The sequence below is a fragment of the Rousettus aegyptiacus genome, unplaced genomic scaffold, assembly GCF_014176215.1.
Source record: "Rousettus aegyptiacus isolate mRouAeg1 unplaced genomic scaffold, mRouAeg1.p scaffold_m13_p_6, whole genome shotgun sequence".
Taxonomy (NCBI): Eukaryota; Metazoa; Chordata; class Mammalia; order Chiroptera; family Pteropodidae; genus Rousettus; species Rousettus aegyptiacus.
Window position 1 is genome coordinate 46,218,112 of NW_023416309.1, and position 20,694 is coordinate 46,238,805.

Below are 20,694 nucleotides of genomic sequence, written 5' to 3' on the forward strand. Positions count from 1 at the left end.
GTAGGGAACGTCAGAGCCAAAAGGTGGAATTTAGCTGGAGTGAGGTGGTCCTGGGCTGCCACCGCTGTGTCTGTGTCAAATAAAAAGGAGCCAGGTGTGGCAGCACCCTAGTGTGAGCTTTGCACAGCTGGACCAGGGCTAGGAAAAGGAGTGCCGAGAGAGATGCTTACATCTCCTCCCCTTCCTGGAACGTAACTTTGCTTTTGAAGGGAGACAGAGTAAATCTGTAACCGGAATTTGTGGGCCTGGGGATTTCATTTGTCCTTTTGCAGGCACGAGGCCTTGCATGTATGTGTTGGTGGAGGGAACTTCAGGTTACATGTAATGGGTTTTTTTAAAATTGGACTTAAAAAAAAAAGTCGCAGCAGTTATCATTTATTGGAGACTTACTATGTGCCAGGCATTGTGCTGGACACTTTATAAAAGTATTATTATGTGAAGAAAAAAATAGCTTAGTAGTTTGTTTTGATGCAGGTGCACTCAGAGTCACAGAGTACTTTTTCCATTCTGGTTAAAATACAGTGTTCTACATTGTGGTAAGATTTGGGGAGAGGCGGGGACGGGCAGGGGGCGGTCCTTGCCTCGCCTGTCTCCACCTTTTATTTTGACCAGTCTGATCTGGAGACAGGCTCGCACTAGGACCCAGGCGTCAGAGCGCCTCCGTCTGTCCTGTAGGTTCATTCAATCTCACATACACAGACCCACTGCGAGACCGACACACACTCACACACACTCAAGCACACAACTGCACGCAGCGAGGCTCGGGAAGTCAGGTCGCCTCCTCGCCTCGGCGCCTCCTCTGCTCCAGCCAGCCGGGTCTCCCCTGGGTCCCGGAGCTCCGTGGGGCCGCGCAGCCCCAGAAGAGGACCAGCTCGGCGGACCCCGGTCTCTCCATGGGCAAACGCGGGCGGCCGCGCAAGGAGGCGCGCTGCGAGGGCGCGGGGCTGGCCCCCGCCGCGCTCCCCGCGGTGTCTGCGCCCCAGCCCCCGGCCCAGCCCGAGGAGCCCGCGGGGGCCAAGCTCAGGTGCCCCTTCTCGGACATTTTCAACACCAGCGAGAACTCGATGGAGAAGCACATCAACACTTTTCTGCAGAACGTGCAGATTCTGCTTGAGGCCGCCAGCTACCTGGAGCAGATCGAGAAAGAAAACAAAAGTAAGTTTCGGGGCCCCCGCTCCTCCTCGGCGCCCCGCTCTTTCTTCCTCGCCCACTTGGGCGACCCTAGTCGCTTGCTCGGCCCGCGCCCCCTCCCCCCAACACACATCCAGCCCTCGGCAGTAAAGCCGATGACACCGGAGAAAGGACACGCACGCACAAAGCTGCTAAAGATGTAACAAAGACGAGCGGGGGGGAGAGAGGGGCCCGTCGGTGCGTCTGTCTGTCTGTCTCCCGGAGGCTTGGGAGGACCGCCCGGCGAAGGAGCGGGGGAGTGTTGTTGTTTGCTGACAACTGATCCCAGAGCTCATCTCTTCGAGGTCGCCTTTCTTCCTTTTTCTCCCCCCCCCCCCACCCCGGAGCCTTCTCGGGCAGACAAGTGTTGTTTTTCTGTCGCTCGTTCCTGGGTTGGGTGGGGAGGATTAGAAGCCGAAAGTTGGGAACCATAGGCAGAGCTCAGCGGTTCCAGAAAGAAAACACACAGACACACACGACAACAATAACAACAGCCACCAAGAGCCCTTTACAGCATGGGCTCGGGCTGGCTGGGCTCTGCTTCTCCCTCCTGTCTATTTCGCTTTTTCCTCCCCTCTCGCGGCGGGCTGGGCTCTGGCCACTGGGTCCTCGGAACAGTGCCCCTGCGTCTCCGTTGCCCTGGGGTGTCACCGCTCCCCCCTCCCCCCCCAAGAAACAGGCCCGCAGGGCCAAGCAGCGCCAGCAGCTCGCCCCGGACCCGCCGTCCTGCAGGGAAACTTGGCGAGGGGCACAGAGCTAGAAGGAAACTTTGGGATCTCGCAGGAAACAATAGTTGGGGAAGAAGGTGTGGGCTATGTGCGGTTTCTTTATTTTCCGGATACGGCTCCCAAGCGAGAGCGCAGGGCGAGGAAGGCGAACGCCTTCCTGGTCGATTTTTACCGTCTCCTCCCCACTCCCAGACTCAGGTAAAGAGCGATGCATTGGGGGGGGGGGGGGTGCTGGGAGCCCCACCCCGGTCTCCTTTTTTGCATTCGTCTATTTCATTTTTTGCCCCTGCCAGCCGGGTCCCCCAGCCCTCTACAGGCAGTCGACTCTGCGCTCTAACGGGGGCACGCGTGTGCGGTGTCTCCAGCACGGTCCTCCTCACAAATAATAGCTGCGAGAAGGGGGAAGGGACTGGGGCAGACAGACCGACAGACTAGAGCAAACCAATGTGTTTAAGCTGTGTGAAGAAGTAGGAAGATCAATATGAGAGAGAGAGAGAGAGAGAGAGAGAGAGAGAGAGAGAGAGAGAGAATATGGTACAATTGCAACGTGTCAGATCTTGCAACCTCCTCCCCCCAAAACACAACAACAAGCCTCAAACACAAAAACACCTTAGCTGACCGACACGCCAGGCCTCCAGGGTTAAATTAAGCGTGTGTTGGCAGAGCAATTGTGCAGAAGCTGTAAGGAAAAAAGAAAAAAAAAAAAAAACCCCAAGGATTTATGTTGGGAGGTCGGTGGTGCGTTCTTTTCTTTCTCTTCTGTTTTCTCGGAGTGCCTGCCTGGGTTTAGAGAAAGGCGCATCGCCGGCTGTGTAGCCGAATCAGGTTGCGATTACTAGGCGAGGGTGGGGGATGGGGGTGGAGTGTGCATTTGTCGGGAGGGTAGTTTCGGAAAAGCCAGAGCTGGTGGGGAGCCCAGTGAAGACGTGGTTTTGTTTGGTGTGTTTGCTTTTGTTGGAGGGGGGAGGGGCGTAATTTCTTTAGCTAACCCCCGCCCGGGTCCCCGGTTCTCTGGAATCTGTCCCGTGGCGCCGGCTACGGCGGGGGGTGCACTCTAAGAGGGCACCTTGGCAGTGTGTAGCAAACCTGGTTCAACCCCCCCCCCCCACCCCAGCGAGGTGAACTAAGGAAGCTGCTCGAGCTTCCACCACGTCCGGTCACCCCGTCACACCCGCAGACAATTGGAAACCTCCGCCGCCCCCACACACCCCACCCCCGGCCGCCCTGGCTGCCGCCACCTCCTTGTTTACCCCGTGCCGGGGCTCCGGCGTGGCCACCAGTCACGTAAGCAGAGGGCCGGGCGCGCACGGGGCGGGCCAGCAGCAGCGGAGCTGGGCTCCCGGGGTTGAGAAAGCCAAGGGGCTTCCTCCGCGTCCCTCTCCCGAGGCGCCCGTGCTGCGGGTCAGCCAGACCCCGAGAGGGGCTCGGAACCTCAGCGCCCCAGTCAAAGTCAACTTCGCGTGCGTAATCAGCCCCTCGGCCCTGCTGCCCCCCTCCTCTGGCTGGCTCCCCGTGGGAGTATTTTTAGCTCTCTTGCCTCTTTTCGCCGCTGCTGTTTGGCTCTGCATGACGTGATGTCAACGGTCCCCAGATTTCCCCGAGAGCGTGGGGCGCTGCGCTGCGCGGTGCCCGGTTTGGCTACGGGGACCCGGCTCTAGGCCCTCGCCCCCTCCCCTACAGCTCACTCAGGCGAGGGTGACCGCCAGCAAACTACAGGCGACCAGCCGCCGGGCCCTCTATTATCCCTCCTGCAAACAGGAGAGACCCACGGGGGCCACTTTATCCTCCCCACTCCGCCAACCCCGCGCGGGTTCTGGGTCTCTGGATAACGGCGGACCCTACATCTGCCTCAATTTATCGGGGGCCCTTCGCGCTGGCGGCGCTCGCCGTTGTTTTCTGCTCGCTGCACACAATGCCCGCGCGTCACGGCGGTCCGCGTGTGCACAGCAATAACGCGAGTCGGGGGGCGGGTCGTGCGTGCACCCGGCTCCAGCACTGCGGGTCGCACCGCGCGCGCGGGGCTTGTTTTGCTTCAGAGCCCCGCTTTCCGAAACGCTTACATCATTCAGTTGTTGGGAGGAGGGATGGGGATCTGGGCGTTCCGATAGGACTCCGGCATTTCTCAGGTCCCTGGTTTTTGGAAGGAAGCAGGGACCCTGGCCTTTAAATTATTATGATGGGAGGGCTCAAGTTTTGTTGGGCAAGTTTGGGGTTTGGGTTTTTTTTTTTTCCCTCTATGTCACTACTGCAAAGGGCATTGCTGCCCAGCTCAGGTGCACAACCTCCCCGCCTTCATTTCAGCCAGTTCCCCTGTAATCACTTGATCTTAGTTTCCCCGCCTCCTCCTCCTCCCCCTCCCAGCTAGAGACACATGGTTTCCACATGGAGACAAACTTCTTTCCTCTGACTGGACTTGACCTAGCTACGTCGTTCAGCCAACCAGCAGCTGCAGCTTCTTATGACGTCACGCGTTGCTGAGGCCAGAGACAGGGGGTGGGGCTAGGAGGCAAGCCAGAAATCTCTGGGAACTGTAGTGAGGCCAGCTGGTACAATCCCTTCTTAAAGGGACGTTTTTTTCCCAGGGGATGGCTGTTGACCCTCTATTCGAGTCTCCATTTCGAGTTCTGTAAGACCTTCCCGAAATGCACAGATAGACCCTGGTCACGAGTTCACACGTTCCGTTTTTACTGTTGTTTGCAAAGTACTTACTTGGCAAGAGCTCATTTTCCATTGTCGCTAGAACTGCTTTTCATTGCCTTGTTGAGGTTTCCGTACTAGGAGCACTCACCAAGTTGTGGCCAGAGTGCTGAATTATTCTCAGTAGATATGGTGAGTTTTCTTGGGGGAGGAGAGGGGAGGGAGTTTTGACTGCTCTGTGCAAAGCAAAGATTCAATAAAATATACAGGTACATTCTCCTAAAGTTCCAACTGATGAGAATCCCTAAGAATCTCAAATTAAAGGCCTCTAGAAATATTAATCATGGAGAGTGTGATCACAAATTCAGAAATTATATATAAATACCTTCTGGTATCATCACCTATACCCATTTGGGGTCCAGTAGAGGGGTGGCAATTTAGAACTGACTGATAATTAGACAAATATTTACTTCCTGTTTTGAAAAAGGTTAAAACTGAAAGAAAAAGATTCGCGAGGGGTGTTATATGCATAAAAGCTGTTTGGCAGGCAAGTGGGAACTACCATAGGAGGTAAAGGTCTAGAGAACAGGACTGGGCTTCCCCAGTGTCTAGGGAAGGTGGCTTTGCAGGAATGTGTCAGATAAATGGGGGTAGAAGCCATGGGTTGCTTTCTGGAATGGATTACCTGGGTTTGAGGGTGAAGTACTTTCCTTGGGATATGAACAGGCCAAGAAGCAGCCTTATCCTCATATGGAGGAAGCTGCTGCTGCGTGGTATCATTTAGCCCCACCCTGCCTTCCTGACTTAATCTCTGCTCCTGTCCAGCAGGTCCACCAACAAGCAGACTTCACAGTCCTGCCTCTGTGCTTAACTCACAGACTTCCCTCTGTCTAGAATGTCCTCATTCTCTTACTCCCCTGGGGTTAGGAGGATCTTACCCACCCTTCAAGGCCTAGGTCAGTGCCCACCTCCTCTAGGAAGCCTCCCCTGGCTATTCTTAAGTCAGGGTAGTTGAGAGAATGAAAGCTTTACAGTCACTCAGAGCACGGCTCAAATTCTTCTTTTGCTGCTTCCAGGCTGTGTGACATTGGACTCAAGTTACCTAACTAACCTCTCTGAGATTCCATTTCTTTTTCATAAAATGGGGATAGCTATAGTACCAGCCTCAGATCATTGCGGAATAACTAAATGAGGCACTCCCTTTAAACATTTAAAGTGCCTGTGCTATAGTAAGTGCTCAATACATAGCCACTTTTCCGAGCTTTTATAATCAGAACCATGCAATTTAGTACTTGCTTACTGTACATTAGCTTTATCTTCACTGGGAGATGATTAGCATCTTAAGGGAAAAGATTATCTACAGTATGTATGTGTTACTGTTCCGTATAGTATATCACCAGGCATACAGTAGACCAATACACATTCTTTGATTGGTTTGTCATTTACTGGCTATGGCATAGCGATCAGGTTTGAAGGCCAGGAGACACATGACAGACTTTCTGAAATATTTCTGGAGACTTGGAGAAGAGTTGGAAATACTGATTTTTCCAAAGAGGGAGGATGTCTCCCATAATCCACACAAAGTGCTGTTGGGTTATAAAGACTAGAGCCTGTAAGGAGATGGTAGGTCAGGCCTGGAAAACTGAAAGTGCATACTGTCATCAGCTGTGACCCTGAAAATCAATCAGTTACTGGCTTAGAGAGTAGGGGACTAAGGCAACTTATGCTAAAATTGAGGGCTTTGATGGTAACTAATGTTCAAGTAGGTCACATTTCTGCTTGGTAGGCATCTTATAATTCATTTATTCATTCGACAAATATGCATTGAGCACCCACTATGTGCAATTGCTTTTTTTCTGAAAACTCTGTGGGTTAATTTATGCTGGGGTGGGGGGGGGTGGGGCATTTGTTTTTGGTGGAGCTGAATAAAGAGCATTCTTAAATCAGGCTCCTATTTCTGCGTCTTAAATTACGATCCCCAGATTCAGTTTTTTTCCAGCTTTAAATATGGTCTCTGCCCACTGGTAAGTGCTAGAAGTAGACTTTCAAGGATATCGTAGTGGCTCTTAGAATCCCAGAGCTCCCAGGGACTGGGTACCCTGTGGAGGGGACCCAGGCAAAGGGGGCAGGGCCTTAGGCTCACCTACCTTCCCTCCCAGACCAAAACACTCTCCTGTTGACACATCCAGAAATGAAGATTTTCATTTAAGGATGGTTGAGCAAAAGTCTGCAGGTAAAACTGAAGGAAATGAAGAGGGTACCAGCTGGCAGTAGCAACTAATTGCATTGCATAGTATCAATACTAGCTACCACTTATTGAGCTCCGACGATGTACCAAATATGGGGCTAAACATGCGTTTTCTCTTCCAATCATCACAACAACCCCATGACACAATCAATTTTATTACATCCATTTATGGAGTGGCTAATGAATGTAGGAGCAGGGACGCTATCACATGGTTAGTAAGCGGCAGAACTGAGTTTGGAACCTAGGCCTCTGACTCTAGAATACGTCTGCAGTCTTAACCATATATGCATGTATGAATTTTATAGCTATGGGATGAGGTCCAGAGAAGTGAAATGACTTGCTCAAGGTCACCCAACAACCTGAAACAGAGCTGGTATTTGAAACACCCAGTTGATTGTCCACAGTCTTCCTGTACACACCCTGCTTAGAAAAGGTTGAGAAGTGAGGCTGGAGACAGAATAGCCAACCAGAGAGGTTTTTTTGTTTCTTAGAGTTGTTCAATGCTCCTGGCCCTAACTCAAATTTAGGCTCCTAGGAAACACTACCCCCCTCCTGCTGCCTTTCCCAAGTCTGTCCTCTGGACATATTAGAGGACTTGGGGCTGTTGCTATGGTACTGGGGCCAACAGCAGGTTCATCAAAAGCTGGGTCTTTTGCCTTTTTTTTTTTTTTTTTTTTAAAAAAAAGCCCAGCCCTACAGAAATGAATTGGCCACAAAGATTTGCATCAGTCATTGTGGCTTGTTCTGTTTTAGATCCCCCTGCCTCTCTACCCCACCCCCTCCTCCCTACCACCACCACTTTCTATAAATACAGTTGGATAAATATTGATTTAAACTGGGTTTCTAGAGGAGAAGCACATGGTTGCCCTGGCCTGGTCTTCACTTAGATACCACCAGTATGGCAGGCCTGACACACCTAACCCCCAACAGCTATGGCTTCCAAATGACCTGTTTTGGGGAGGTGAGTTGTGGTTTTGTGGCTTTTGAGTTTAAAAAGGGAGAAAGAAAAAGAAGTACAAAAGCAACAACCCAGAAAGGAATGGGAATCTTCTTGTAGAATGAAGGATGAGATTTTCAAGAGGCAGAAAAGGAGGGAGGTTTATTGCCCCTGGCCCTCTGAACCATTCTCTTCCCTTTCCTCTTCTTCCCTCCACTCCATTTTGGGTTTTCTTTTGGAAGAGGGCAGGTGGTAAGACAGAGCATCAGGCCAGAAGGAGCCCCAGAGGTCACACAGAGCATCCATCATATTCACTCCACAGATGGAGAGCCCGAGGCCCAGAGAGGGACAGTGGCTTGCTCAAGAGGACACAGCAGAGGCAGAAACATGTCTTTATGGGCTGTGTTCCCTCCCACCTGATGCGAGAATGGGTCCCAGACAGAGGCCCAAACTGCGCTTTTGTATTACAGGTCAGGTGCTCATGAAGTCAGCAATTCTTAAACCTGGTTTACTGATTCTAGGGTGTGTCCGGTTATTGCAAAGGTCATTGCAACATTCTCAATAGTCTTTCAAAATGAAGCTAATTTGAATTTGTCATTTAGAAAAAAAAGTATTTTCTTTTACATAGGACGAAGGGGGGAGTGGGAGGAGCCCGAAGGCAGTGACAATGACGGGATGGCTACTGAAGCTTTAACTGCAGAGGAGGAATTCAAGTCTTCCCAGAGGGGCCTCCTTCTGGGGATGGAGGGTGGAGCTCTGGGCTCACACTGCAGAGAGCCTTCAATTCCTCAGGGACTGACACCTGCTCTCTGGCTCTTCTGCTAAACAAAAGGGAAGTAATTGTCTCTGATATCATTGTCTCTTAGTGGCCTGGCTGGAGGTGTTAAAGCTGTCAACAGCTAATTTGATCTCTCTGGCCAAAAATAATGAGGCATTTGCCACCATCCTCATGAGCTGGAAGTTCCTTCTTTGCTTCCTCATCTTGGTTGGGCCCCTTGCTTGTGAAATATTTTGAAAGTTCAGGTGACTCTTGCTTTGAGCAGTAAATCTCCATGAAATATATGAAAACAGGATCCCTTTTTTTTTTTTTTTAAATTAGATTAGAGAACCTCTCTTTAAAAGGCCTTTTGTGGCAAATACTTTTATAAAATGTAGAATTACCTGATGGGCCAGGAATTCTCCCTAATTTGTTCAGTGGCTTTATCGATTCATTCATTCATCGAACTGGTATTTAAGGAGCACATGTTGCTTTATGTCAGGCACTGTGCTATATCCTGGAGGTAAGGTCCCTTTCCTCATAGAGTGCATACTTTGTTCCAATACCAGGTTTTAGAAATTCAGTGATCTTAAATTTAATTGGATCTGACTTGGGTTTTGTATCTTTGATTCCAGCCATTATTGCAGATAGAACAAAAATTTATCTTGGGCTTCCAAAAGAAATAGTCCCTCTCTACCCCATGCCCCCACTCCCGCCCCTTCACACACACCCCTCTCCATGTTTAAAAATCCTTTGTGTTTTGTGTTTATCCTTGTAATTTTTGCAGATCTGACTTTTTTTTTTCATTATTATTAAACTGCTTGAGCTTAAAAAAAAAAAAACAAACAGGTACAGTGTAAGCAGCCTTGTAAATAAACACATTCCACTCTCAGTTCTTTACAGAGTGGGGCATTCTGTACTTGGACGATTGTCCATACCAGTGTTCCTGACAGGCCTGCTCTCTCATACAACATGCCCTTGGCCACATACCTCTAATATTCAACTCCGGAGTCTGCTAAGGAAATTTAAACACAGCAAAATTAGAAAGATAAACAGAGTGTCCTGAGGGTAAGAGAGATTGCGAAAATCGAACTAAAGCCAATAAAAGGGGACTTGGTTTACCTACCGTGTGAGATATTTTACTCTAGCTTTATTGCCATTAGCAAGGATACTTGAATAAAGATGATTTAGAACTATTTTAATATTGTATTAAAACAGAGGGCAGGCATGCCCAGGATGTTCTGTTTCTGGCCATGGGTGACAAGTGGGAGCTTGTGTGGCCTTTGTTTTTACTTCTGCTGGGGCCGAAAACCACCTTACAGCGTCCTGTGTTCTGGGCCCCAGTAGAAGTACCTGACCTCTACCATACTTGTCCATTCCTACCATATTTTTGACTCCCAAGATTTCTTTTCTTTCCACTAGCTGTAAAATTTAGCTCAATTCAACATATAATTTTGAAATTCTGCCAGGAGCCAAGCACTGTGCTTGATGCTTTCAAAGTGCAGTATGTATGGTCTCCTGTTCCGGTTCTATGGTCCAGTGCAAATGATAGACAAATAGAGACCAATAAATAACTCTTTACTGTTTCCTGGGAGTCTGATAACCTGTCCCCAAGGGGGCCAATGACAATTCTTCTCTGTTTTCCAAAGGAATAATGATAATGACCCCCCTTTTACTGAGCAGTTACTACATGCCAACACAACGCTAAGTGCTTTATATCAAATCCTACAACCATCCAATAATGGGGTGCTATAATATAGTTATTCTCATTTTACAGATGAGGAAAGCCTTAGCCTTTGCAAGGGGACTGATTTTCCCAAGGCCACATGCTAACAGAGTAGAGCTGAGACTCAAACCCAGGTTTTTCTTTCTTCCTAAGAAAACTTAGGGCTCTGGGAGAAGCCTCAGAGAAGAAGAGGCAAGAAATGGAATCTAGAATGTTTGAAATCCAGGCTGAAGGTCCCCTTGGGCATACTGCCCTGAAGTGACTTCCTTTACTTCCCACTCATCCTAGGGCATAGAGAGGGCAGCCAAAATCTACCAGAGCTCTTTGAGTATTGACACTAAAGCCCAATAGGGCCCTTTTTTTTCTGGAGGGCGATGGTTTACTATGTTGCTACTTGGGCCTGTAGTACTACCTTGCCCAACACCTTCTGGGGAGCTCACCCAACCAGTAGGGCTCCTGTGGCTCTGCATGTTAGGCTGTTAGGAGTGTGAATCCACACCCTGTCAGGCTGTACTAGGTTTCCTGAAGGTACCCAAGCTTGTAGGGCAACTGGTCTGGCCCATGCTTGGAGCCAAGGGCTTCTGCCAGAGAGCCAGAGAAAAGAGAGGCACATGTATACTGCAGAGATGAGCTTTAGGCCCTGGCTGCTACCCTGACAGCATTGGTCAGCAGGTTCCAGTCTAACAGCTTAGGTCCAACCTCTTCTTTTCTTCCATCTAGGAAACCAGAGTGACCCTAATTGTAACTGGGTTCATGTCACTTGTTTAAAGCCTTTCAATAGTTTCTTTCCTGTCTTACTTAGAATAAAATCCAAATTCCTTGTATGGCTTTCACCCTTACTGTTTAGAGTGAGTGTGATCTGAAGATGGGGAGCTTGTCAGAAATGAGACTCCCAGGCCCAACCCAGAACTGCGGAATCCGAATTTGCATTTTACCTCAATTCCCAGGTGTTTGTGTGATCATTAAAGTTTGAGAAGCTGGCCTGGACAGCCCCTGTGATTTCTCTAATCCTTCCACTCACCAAAAGCTTACCCTCCCACCCTCATTTGTCATTTATCCCTTATCCAACTTATCACAGTTCACAATGATTTTACTTGCTGATCATCAGTCTGTCGTGCTAGAATAGGAACACCTCACACCTCGAGGACAGGGACCATAAGTAGTTTTGTTCATTGTTCTATCTTCAGCAACTAGATTAGTGTCCAAAACATATTGGATGCTTAAGGAATATTTGTTGAATGAATGATGAGTCTGCCTTTGATCTTCTGACTCAGTGTCTCTCAGTGAGGGAGCTATTGGTGAGACAGTTCTTGTGCGGATTCATCCAGAATACGCCAGGATTTAACATCCCAGGTTCCCACTCACCAAATGCCAGCAGAACCCCCAAGTCATTGTGATACTCGAGACAGACACTCCCACACATTTCCAAAGATTCCTAGGGGGATGATATTACCCCTGCTTGAGACCATTGCCCTAACTAATTTGGTTTGACCTTGTGCAATTGAACATGCCCTGATGTATGTATGCTGTGGGGTCCAAGAGTTAGAAAATCCAGGTTTGAATCCATTCACTACCTATGTGACCTTGGGCAAATCACTTAACCTTTCTGGGCCTCATCTGTGAAACTGGACTCACAGAGGTATGCTGAAGATTAAGTGAACCAATTGTAGGAGCAGCACCTTGCACATAGTTGGCTCTCATTACATGGCAACTAGTAGGCAAAGGGAGGCAAATTATTCTAGGACTTCTGGAGAATTCCAGGAAGCTTAGAATCAGAATGCAGGAGAGCTAGTGAGATCACAGAAGTCTTTGGGCAGGCAAGGGTCTGGTGTTTTTATTCTAAATGGTGCACCTGAAGGTGAGAACTCAGCCATAAGGCAAAAAAGGGTCAAGTTTGTGATTTAATGTCCAGGGCCTGGCTGGGCTTAAGAGTGGACTTCCACAAGTTTCTGCTGCCTGTAAGGGAGTAGTGATGCCAAGGGGTGGGGACAGGGCGACTCTAGGCAGGCTCCTGGCAGGGGATGGAGGGTTACCCAGGGCTGTGACAAGAATGTGGGGCATCTTCTTACCAGTAAAGGAAGGCCTCTGGCAAGCTTTTTTTTTTTTTTTTTTTTTTTTAAGGTTTTAAAATTAAGTTGCATCTAACTTTGAAAGAACAGGTCATTGCATCCAAAACTCAATAAACACAACAAAAAAATTATAGTATATTCTTGCTTTTGAATATAGGTGCAAAAATTCTAAACAAAATATTAACTCATGCAATAAACAGTGTTTCAAAAGAATAACAACATGATTGACCAGGCTATATGTCAAAGATGGATGAAAGTCGCAAAATCTACTAGTATAAAAGATTATAACCATAAATTAAAGGAGAATAATATGTGACTACAGCAACAAATGATGAAATGTCATTTGAAACAAGTACTTGGGAGGCATTCATAATGACGGAAACTATGTATTTCCACACAACAAAGATTGCGGTGGTCTTTTAATTAAAATGGTGTAGTGTGAAGTTGGGCCTATGGAAGAATTGATTCTGAGGCCAACCTTTCTTTAGGGAATAAAGAATTTTGAACAGAAAACAAAAGTAGGCTTTGGATCCCTTTGGAATGTAACTTGATCTTGATATTTAAAGGTTGGGGCTCTGCAAATTTAAAAGACCAGAAAATTTGCTCCATTTTATTTATTTGTATTACTTTTAAAAACGTGAATCAGCCAGAAAAAGAATTATGGAAATGGTAGAGGGCACAAGACAAACCATCTGTAAGCCTGAGTCCTAACCCTTGTATGACAGCTGTGTGGCCCTGGGTAAGTTACCATACCTCTCTGAGCCTCGGTTTTCTGAAGACTGGATTGATCAATAAGCTTAATGATATAAACTTCCATGAGTAAACCATGAAATATTATTTGGGGGAACATTCACTTGTCATGGCTCTAGCAAAATCCTCTTGAATACCTTATCTGGTGCACCCTCAAGTGGGGTGCTCCAGAGTAAGCAACCCTCTTAGATGTGCATATTAATTGAGTCCTGCAATGCAGATTTCTTCTTAGATCTAAGTTAATGCAAAAAAAGAAGGAAAGGGACAGTTGAGAGATTAACAAATACAAAATCCATTATAATCACCAAACTAGGCTGCTATTTAATAAAATATAAGATGCCTTTTTCTATAGGGGGAGGAGATAAGTCAGGATGCAAGTCAAGTGCAGCTGTTTGAGCCTCAGACAGTGGCCTGATCTCACCAGAAAACTGAAGTTAAAAAACAACAAACTTCAAGATTCAGCGATCTCAGATTAATACTGCCTCCCCCTGCTGTTTCCTCCCACCCCCACATCCTTTCTGTCCCTGTCTCCCCAGCTCAGGCACCTAGGTTGCTTGGTGCTTTTTCGCGTAATTGGGATGTCAGCCTACAGCCCTAGCGACTGGAGACTGGAGCTCTGGGAGGCGGCAGCTCCCTCTCGGGTTTAGCATTACGTCATCCCTTCTAGACCCAAATTTATCTCGGCTGCACACAGACCCGCAGCTCTGAGCTGACTTGAGGAGAGCTTACGCATGAAGTTAGGCAAGGCTGACTCACTGGGCAGAGGAAAAGGTTTTCTGCTGCTCTTCACGTTTCTCGATTCTGAGGGAGGAAGGGGGACCTTTGGTTGTTATTTTGGGGTGGGGGATGGTTCTCATTTAGGAGCACAGGACTCACCCTCCCCTTGATTATTTGAAAACCCCTGTCCTTAGAGATAATTGCAGAAAATAGTGCCCTGCAGGGTAAGCACTTTGCAGTTTCAAAGTTCTCTGAAGCACCAGGTGTCACCAACACAGTGACTTTGGACCTGTAGCTTCACCTCATGGTCCCTTCCCCTTTTTCCATCTCTTCTGTCTGCAGAAAAGATACAACAGACCAGCCTCCTCCATTGTTTGTGAATCTACAATAAATCATTTGAAAATCTGCACGAGTAAACTGTGCAGAGAAGTGACCCCTAAGAATGAAGAGCTTTGCCTGCTTCCTCCAGAAAGCAGGCTGTCCCCATTGGGCTGTGTTTGTTACAGGTCTGGGGGACTCTGGGAGACTTTTTCCATCTTCAGATGAGACTTCCTGAGAGAGCTACTTTAGGGAGCAGACAGCACCAGAGACTATTGGCAAGATTCCAGGTTCTTTGATCAGCAGACTTTGGAAGCCATGCTTTCCCTCAGTTTCCCCATCTGCATTTGTTTGTGTGAGCAAAAGAAGGGCCATGGCTGCCTCTGGGTTCCTCCAGGATGGGACTGGTGCTAAGGGGTGGTCTGTGGGTAGCATCACTCTCCTGAGGATGGAGCCCCAAGCTTTGTACTTGTAGCCAACGTCCAAGCAAAAATTCCGAGAGTCACCCAAAGCAGGGCGAAAGAAGCAACACCTTCAATAGCTATTAGAAAAGTCTGGATATTTCTAGACATAAACCAGCCCTTAACACTGTCCACTGCCCACCATCAAGTCTCCTCCTCTTCAACATATGTAAGTGTCCTTTTGGTGGCTCACCCTACTTTCCGTCTCCTAAGCTCCTTGGCTATGGCTCTAAAAAAACAGATGCCTAATTCATTTGGAGGTCAACTATGAAAGGTCAGGCACATGCCAAAAGCATCCTCCTTTCTCGTAATAACCTGCTAGGGCTTATCATTTAAGGACTTAAACCCATCTTGAACCCGTGTGTATTTTCAGTTTGCACTTTTTCTTGATTGTATGCCACATAGTTTACCTCCCACTGGGTAGACATTTATTTGTCAGAAAATGACTTCTTTTAAGTTCCTGGGGTAGTTCTTAGCAATCTGGGATCTAAAGTATAGAGGGGTTCTACAAGTGGTAGAAACTAACTTTCAACCTAATAATTTCTACCCTCAACTAATAGATTTTCTGAGTGAATAAGTATTTTCTTTTAAATAATTCTATTGTTCCCCTACCCAACATGTCCCTTTTTGAGAGTGGAATGTGTTGTTACCAACACCCAGTGGGAAAGACCAGATCTGAAGCGGCCTAGCCAACAGCTGAAAAAGCACAGTCCCTGTTTCAAAGCCATTACAAAAAAATAAATTCTCCTGTGGGTTGTGAACACCTCTCATTTTGGGTCTCCCTGCATCTGATGGAACATCTATTTGGTTCTTAAATGTGGTGCCAAGTGTAATATTTAAAAGGGCTGGCAAAATTTTACAGTTTTTGACCTCACTGGAAATCTTGTTCACTTTGAAAAGGGGGGAGAGGGGTAGGGAGAGAGGAAGCGAGAAAGAGGGAGGGAGGGAAAGGGTATTAAAGTGCAATATGAAGCCCAAAACATTTTTGAGAGTAAGATTTTCATCCCGAGATGGTATTTTCTGCAGTAGCCACTGGGATTCTTCCCTTCACCCAGAGCTTCCTGTTATTTTGGATGTCCACTAGCAGGTTAAAATAATCGGGGTGGGAAAAAGTTATGTACGTTTACATAATTCCCAGTTTGCTCCTAGTGTGTTCAACATTTAACACCCTCTTTCCCTTCCTCTTCTTAGACCAGTAGTTCTCAAACAGGGGTGATTTTGTGCCCCAGAAGACATTTGGCAAAGTTTGGAGACATTTTTGGTTGTCACATCTGAGAGCTAGTGGTATGTTACTGGCATCTAGTGGGTAAAGGCCAGGGATGCTGCTGAACATCCCACAATGCACAAGTTGCCTGCCCCTCTCCCCAGAAGGAATTATTTGCCCCAAAATGTCAATAATGCTGAGGCTAAGAAATTCAGGTCTAGCCTTTGAAGATTGGTTAGATTGAGGACTTTGTGAGGGCAGCCATTGACAGCCTTTTAATGTGGTCCCTGCTCTCTTTTGCCACTGCTTTCAGTTCTCTATAGAGAACATGAGAGGAATTGATCACCATAGTGTCCATTTATTGAGTGTCATGTACTAAGTGCTGGAATTATTTCATTTAATCTTTATAAGGCCTACTGACTATACACTCCTTAAGAGAAGCAGGAGTGTATAGTCAGTAGGGCTTATTATTACCGTACATATTATGTCTAGTACAGCATCCAGCACACTCAGGCCGTCAACGTTTGGTTAAATGGAGGTATAATTACTCCATTTTACACATGAGGAAAATGAGTCTTGAAGAGTCCACACAACTAGTGTTAAGTAGCAAAGTCAGGATTTCAACTGAACCCTGTGTGACTTCAGCACCAAGCCATTTTACCCACTGAATTATATCCTTCACTTGCAGCACCAGAGAGGTTTCCTAGCCTCTAAAATCACTAGTGAGGGGCTGAAGAAGAAAAGAGTTTTAAAGAATAAGATTTTTAAAAAAACAAAAAACAAAAAAACTACCTCTGCGTGGAAGTTGAGGTGGAAGAAGGGCCTTATGGAGCCCTGTACGGTTCTGATGAAATCATCCCGTCTCTGAACGGTGATTTTGGCTTTTTAAGTGTTTTTGTGTGTGCTGTCTGAGCAGCACATTTTGCAGAGGGTGAAACTGAGGCACATAAGTTACATGAGGAAGAAACAGGAAATAGAGAACTGGAACTTCGGTTAAAGAGTGCTCCAGCTACTGAGCACCTGCCAGGAGTCGCTGAAAATACGACTTACCGGGAGTAGACGCCCATATCCTTCCCTCGAAGAAGCAAAAAAGCCCAGATAAATTAAGCTTTCTAGCCTGCAGAGAGAAGCCAAAGGTAGGACTACACACCCCAGCGGCCACTGCGGAATTCCGCATAGCGCAGGCGCACTACAGCGGCGTGTGTAGTGCGACTCCCGGCGTGCAGTGGGCGAGGAGACCGAACTACATTTCCCAGGAGGTAAAGGAAGGGGCGGGAGGGGGCGGGCCGCGGCGCTGCACCCGCCCCTCCCCCGTGCTCGCACCGAGAGGTAAACAAACCGCGCGCGGGCTGCCGTCCGTGCAGCCCGGGCAGCGGGGGTGGTGGGAACCGCGGGGCTCCCGGGCGGCTGACAGCGCGCCGAGCCGCCGCGGGGTTGGCCCGCTGGCCTGCCGCACATGTCCTGGGGCGGTGCCGGACTCTAGCCGCCCGCGGCGCCTCCTGTCGGCCGGGGCAGGGAGTGTGGAGAGGCCCCGGTTGCCACCGCTTACCCATGGAGCGGGTGCGGATGATTAACGTGCAGCGCCTGCTGGAGGCGGCCGAGTTTTTGGAGCGCCGGGACCGAGGTAACGGCTGGGCACCGCCGGCTCCGCCACCTCCCGAGCCCGCACACTACTGCTCCGCTGGGGAAGCGCGGTGCGGCGGGTGAGGGGTGCGCGTGTGAGGGAGTGCGTGTGAGAAGTGCGCGTGAGAAGTGCGCGTGTGAGGGAGGGTGCGCGTGTGAGGGTAGGCGCGAGTGTGAGGAGAGGTGTGCGAGTGTGAAGAGGGTGCGCGTGTGAGGATAGGTGCGCGGCTGAGGGGAGGCGCGCGTGTCGGGGGATGTGCACGTGTGCGTGAGGACTGGTGCGCGAGTGAGGGGTCGCGCGTGTTTGTGAGGGGCGGGGGCGTGTGAGAAGCCGCACACAGGTGAGGGGAGGTGTATACATACGTGCATGCGTGTGAGGCGCGGCGCGTGTGGGATTGTGTCGGTGCGGGAGGATGCGAGATGGGGCGGTGTGTGAGGGGCGGGCCGGGCGGGGCGGAGGAGGAGATGGGAGCCGAAGAGCCGACCTGGGCTGGAGCGGGCGAGCCCGGAGCGGGGGGAGGAGGGGAGGTGAACCAGAGAGGGAACGGAGCGTGTTGAGAGTGGAGGCGCATCAGAGGGATCGACAGAACTGAAGGAAGGGCTGGGAGCAGGGAGCCGGACGCACGCTTACGGGAAGGGACCACTGAGAGTCCAGGTGTAAGGAGACTGGATTCCTTTAGGGGTGCAGACTCAAAGGGATGCGGAGATTGGGGTACGCGGAGTAGGCGCTCTTGACAGATGTGGTATCAGGAGGGAAAGCGTCCTTCTAAGACTAGGTAATTGAATTAGTTTACACAAAAAATATGGGGCTTAGAGTGACACCTAGAATGGGGAGAGTTCAAAGAAAAGGGGAATTTCGAGGCAAGTGAAATAATTGAGGTGAATGGTAACGGGGCTCAGAAATTAGGGTATTTGAGTCAAGAATTCTTGGAGAAAAGGATTTTGTAGAGGGATAAATTACCTGGTTTAGAGGAAATATTCATACATCTTCCAGGTGGTTGGTTAGGTCTGCATGTAATGGCACAGGATTGCTATGCAGGTAAGGACTGGTAATTTTATCTTCCAACCCAAAAGAGTGTGAAAATATTACATCTTTTCCTTCTCCTGTTTTAACAGCCTGTTACTACAAGGACTTCAGGTCTGTGGATCCATGGATTTTGGTATATCTCATATCTTCTTTTCTTGCTGTCTCTTTAGAGTGTGAACATGGCTATGCCTCAACGTTCCCCTCCATGCCGAGCCCGCGGCTGCAGCATTCAAAGCCCCCACGGAGGTTGAGCCGGGCACAGAAACACAGCAGTGGGAGCAGCACCACCAGCACTGCCAACAGGTAGCAAGCCGGGGAGGTTTAGAAAGGGCAGCCAGAGGAAGGGAGCACACACTGAAGCAGAAGTGCCAGGCCCACTGACCTCAGTTCTCTAATACCAAGTCTGGAGCTACACTGAACAGCCAAATGGGTTTCTTTACCACCACCCCTGGGGATTGGGCCTTTTAAAAATAATAAAGTCTAGAAATTATAACCTGACTGTGTGTGGAAGGGAAGGAATAGAATCTGGAAAGACAACCAAAGAAATTCTTGATGGGATTATTAAGTGGGGAGATTTATGACTGAGAGGGACAGTCATTTGAGAGACTTGGCAGCATGTGTCCATGCATGCAACTGCATGCTATAAGTAATCTTGGGCCAGCTTTAAACTTGGACAGTCCTAGAAGAATTTTTAAAAATCGGGAATAGCTCAGGCAGGATAGAAAGCAGAATCAAGAGTTTTGTTAAAGGAACAGGAACATTATTAGGTAGAGTAAGAAGATGGTGGGCATGGTCATTCTATTTGTTGTTTAAGGATAAAGGGGGACACCATACTGTGAAAGTTTTGCCTCTAATTTAATGATAAGATTGAATTGGTAAAAGAGCTTTTAAAGACAAAAGAAAAAGATGAAGAAAAAAGGAAAGTTGCTTATTCTTCCATCAGAACAGATCCCTAGAAAACGCTTGTCTGGGTATATTTAAAACATAGTTGACTTCCATTTTTTGGAAAAGTTTTGGTAGTGTCTGGCTATCTCCTCTGTTTTTGGTCCAGAAGGCCAGTGAATTCTAAGGATTCATCTCGTATGAAGTTTTTGTAAAGCCATCTTAAAATCAATAGATGCTGTCTTTTCCGTCGATAAGAGGAATTAGATGAGACCTTTTTTCCTGATTCCCAAAGCTTTGTCCAGAGAATGTAAACATTCATTTTGAAGGAGCACAGAGCAATCTCTGGGTAATTAAGTTTACTTGAAGGCTTTGGGGACCTCCACATAGATAGTTGGGTAGTCACTTAGAGAGCAGGAATAGGGGATCTTACTAGTTGATGCAGAAAACCTGAGGCCTCTGTAGATAACAGAGTTCAAAAGACTGGTTCTTCCTACTCTGCGTTTCTGACATCACTGAAGCAAAACTAGTTTTCACTCTTCTCTCTTTGACTCATCTTTAAAGCTGCGTGTTTCCCTTTTTGGCTTCTTTTTTTCATTGACTCTTCTGTATTTTTTAAACTTAGTTTTTAAAATACTTAGCCTTAAGTTTAATATGTTATATTTACATTTACATGTGGGTCTAGAGGATTTGTTGTGGTATGGTAGGTTAGGGAAGAAAATATGTAGTATGATATAGCGCATTTAAAAATATATAAATTTACTTGCTCTTCATAGTTTCTCTGGTTAAGGTATCAGCAATTAAGACTTATATTCAGGAATTTATGGACTTTTCAATCTATATGTCAATTAAAATTTTTTTTTTTTTAAATTTGGAGACACAGGAAGAGTACCAGATAGGAAACTAGACCTGGGTTCTGTCATGGTACAAGTATTTGAGTCTTTTTATCTTCTAGAAATCAGATATATGATCTCATTGCATTTTCTCTCTGTCCTTTACTGTTCTTATTTGTAAAATGAGCGAATGGGCTACATACTCCCCAAGGGCCTTTCTTCTAAAGTTCTTGACTCGTTCTTGATATATTAATACTTTTAGAGTTCAGTTACTGTATTAGTTATTCACTATGCCACCTCATCACTGTTGATGTGACATTTTTACTAACAACTCAAAAATTATAGAGGCGTAAATAAGATGTGCATTTTTAGATTTTACTAATTATATTATAGGTTATTAATAAGTCTTTGCCATCTTTTGACTTATACTTTGCTCAGCTTGGGGTTTTGACTAAGTGGTATTTCTCTTTTATGCTAGTGCTCCTGTTAGAATTCTGTTGTGTGTGGGACCACAGTGCTAATTACTGTGTGTTTTAGCACAGCATGTCAGAAAATTTGTAAAACTACAAACATGCTATGTTGTTCTTATAGTTCCCAAGGGAAAATA

General features: G+C 47.5%; 1 protein-coding gene across 2 annotated transcripts in view; it reads left to right on the forward strand.

The window, feature by feature from the left end:
* The first annotated feature begins 638 nt into the window (after window positions 1-638).
* MXI1 (MAX interactor 1, dimerization protein) overlaps window positions 639-20,694 on the forward strand; it is a 71,058-nt gene continuing 51,002 nt past the window's right edge. Inside the window, exons 1-2 of one of the 2 annotated variants that reach the window (XM_016145704.2) lie at window positions 639-1,155; window positions 18,543-18,675. In XM_016145704.2, the coding sequence (XP_016001190.1) occupies window positions 894-1,155; window positions 18,543-18,675 (395 nt within the window). In that variant the 5' untranslated portion in view covers window positions 639-893. Of the gene's footprint in view, window positions 1,156-17,058; window positions 17,347-18,542; window positions 18,676-20,694 lie in introns of those variants that run through there. The other variant, XM_016145706.2, reaches the window with a different exon arrangement.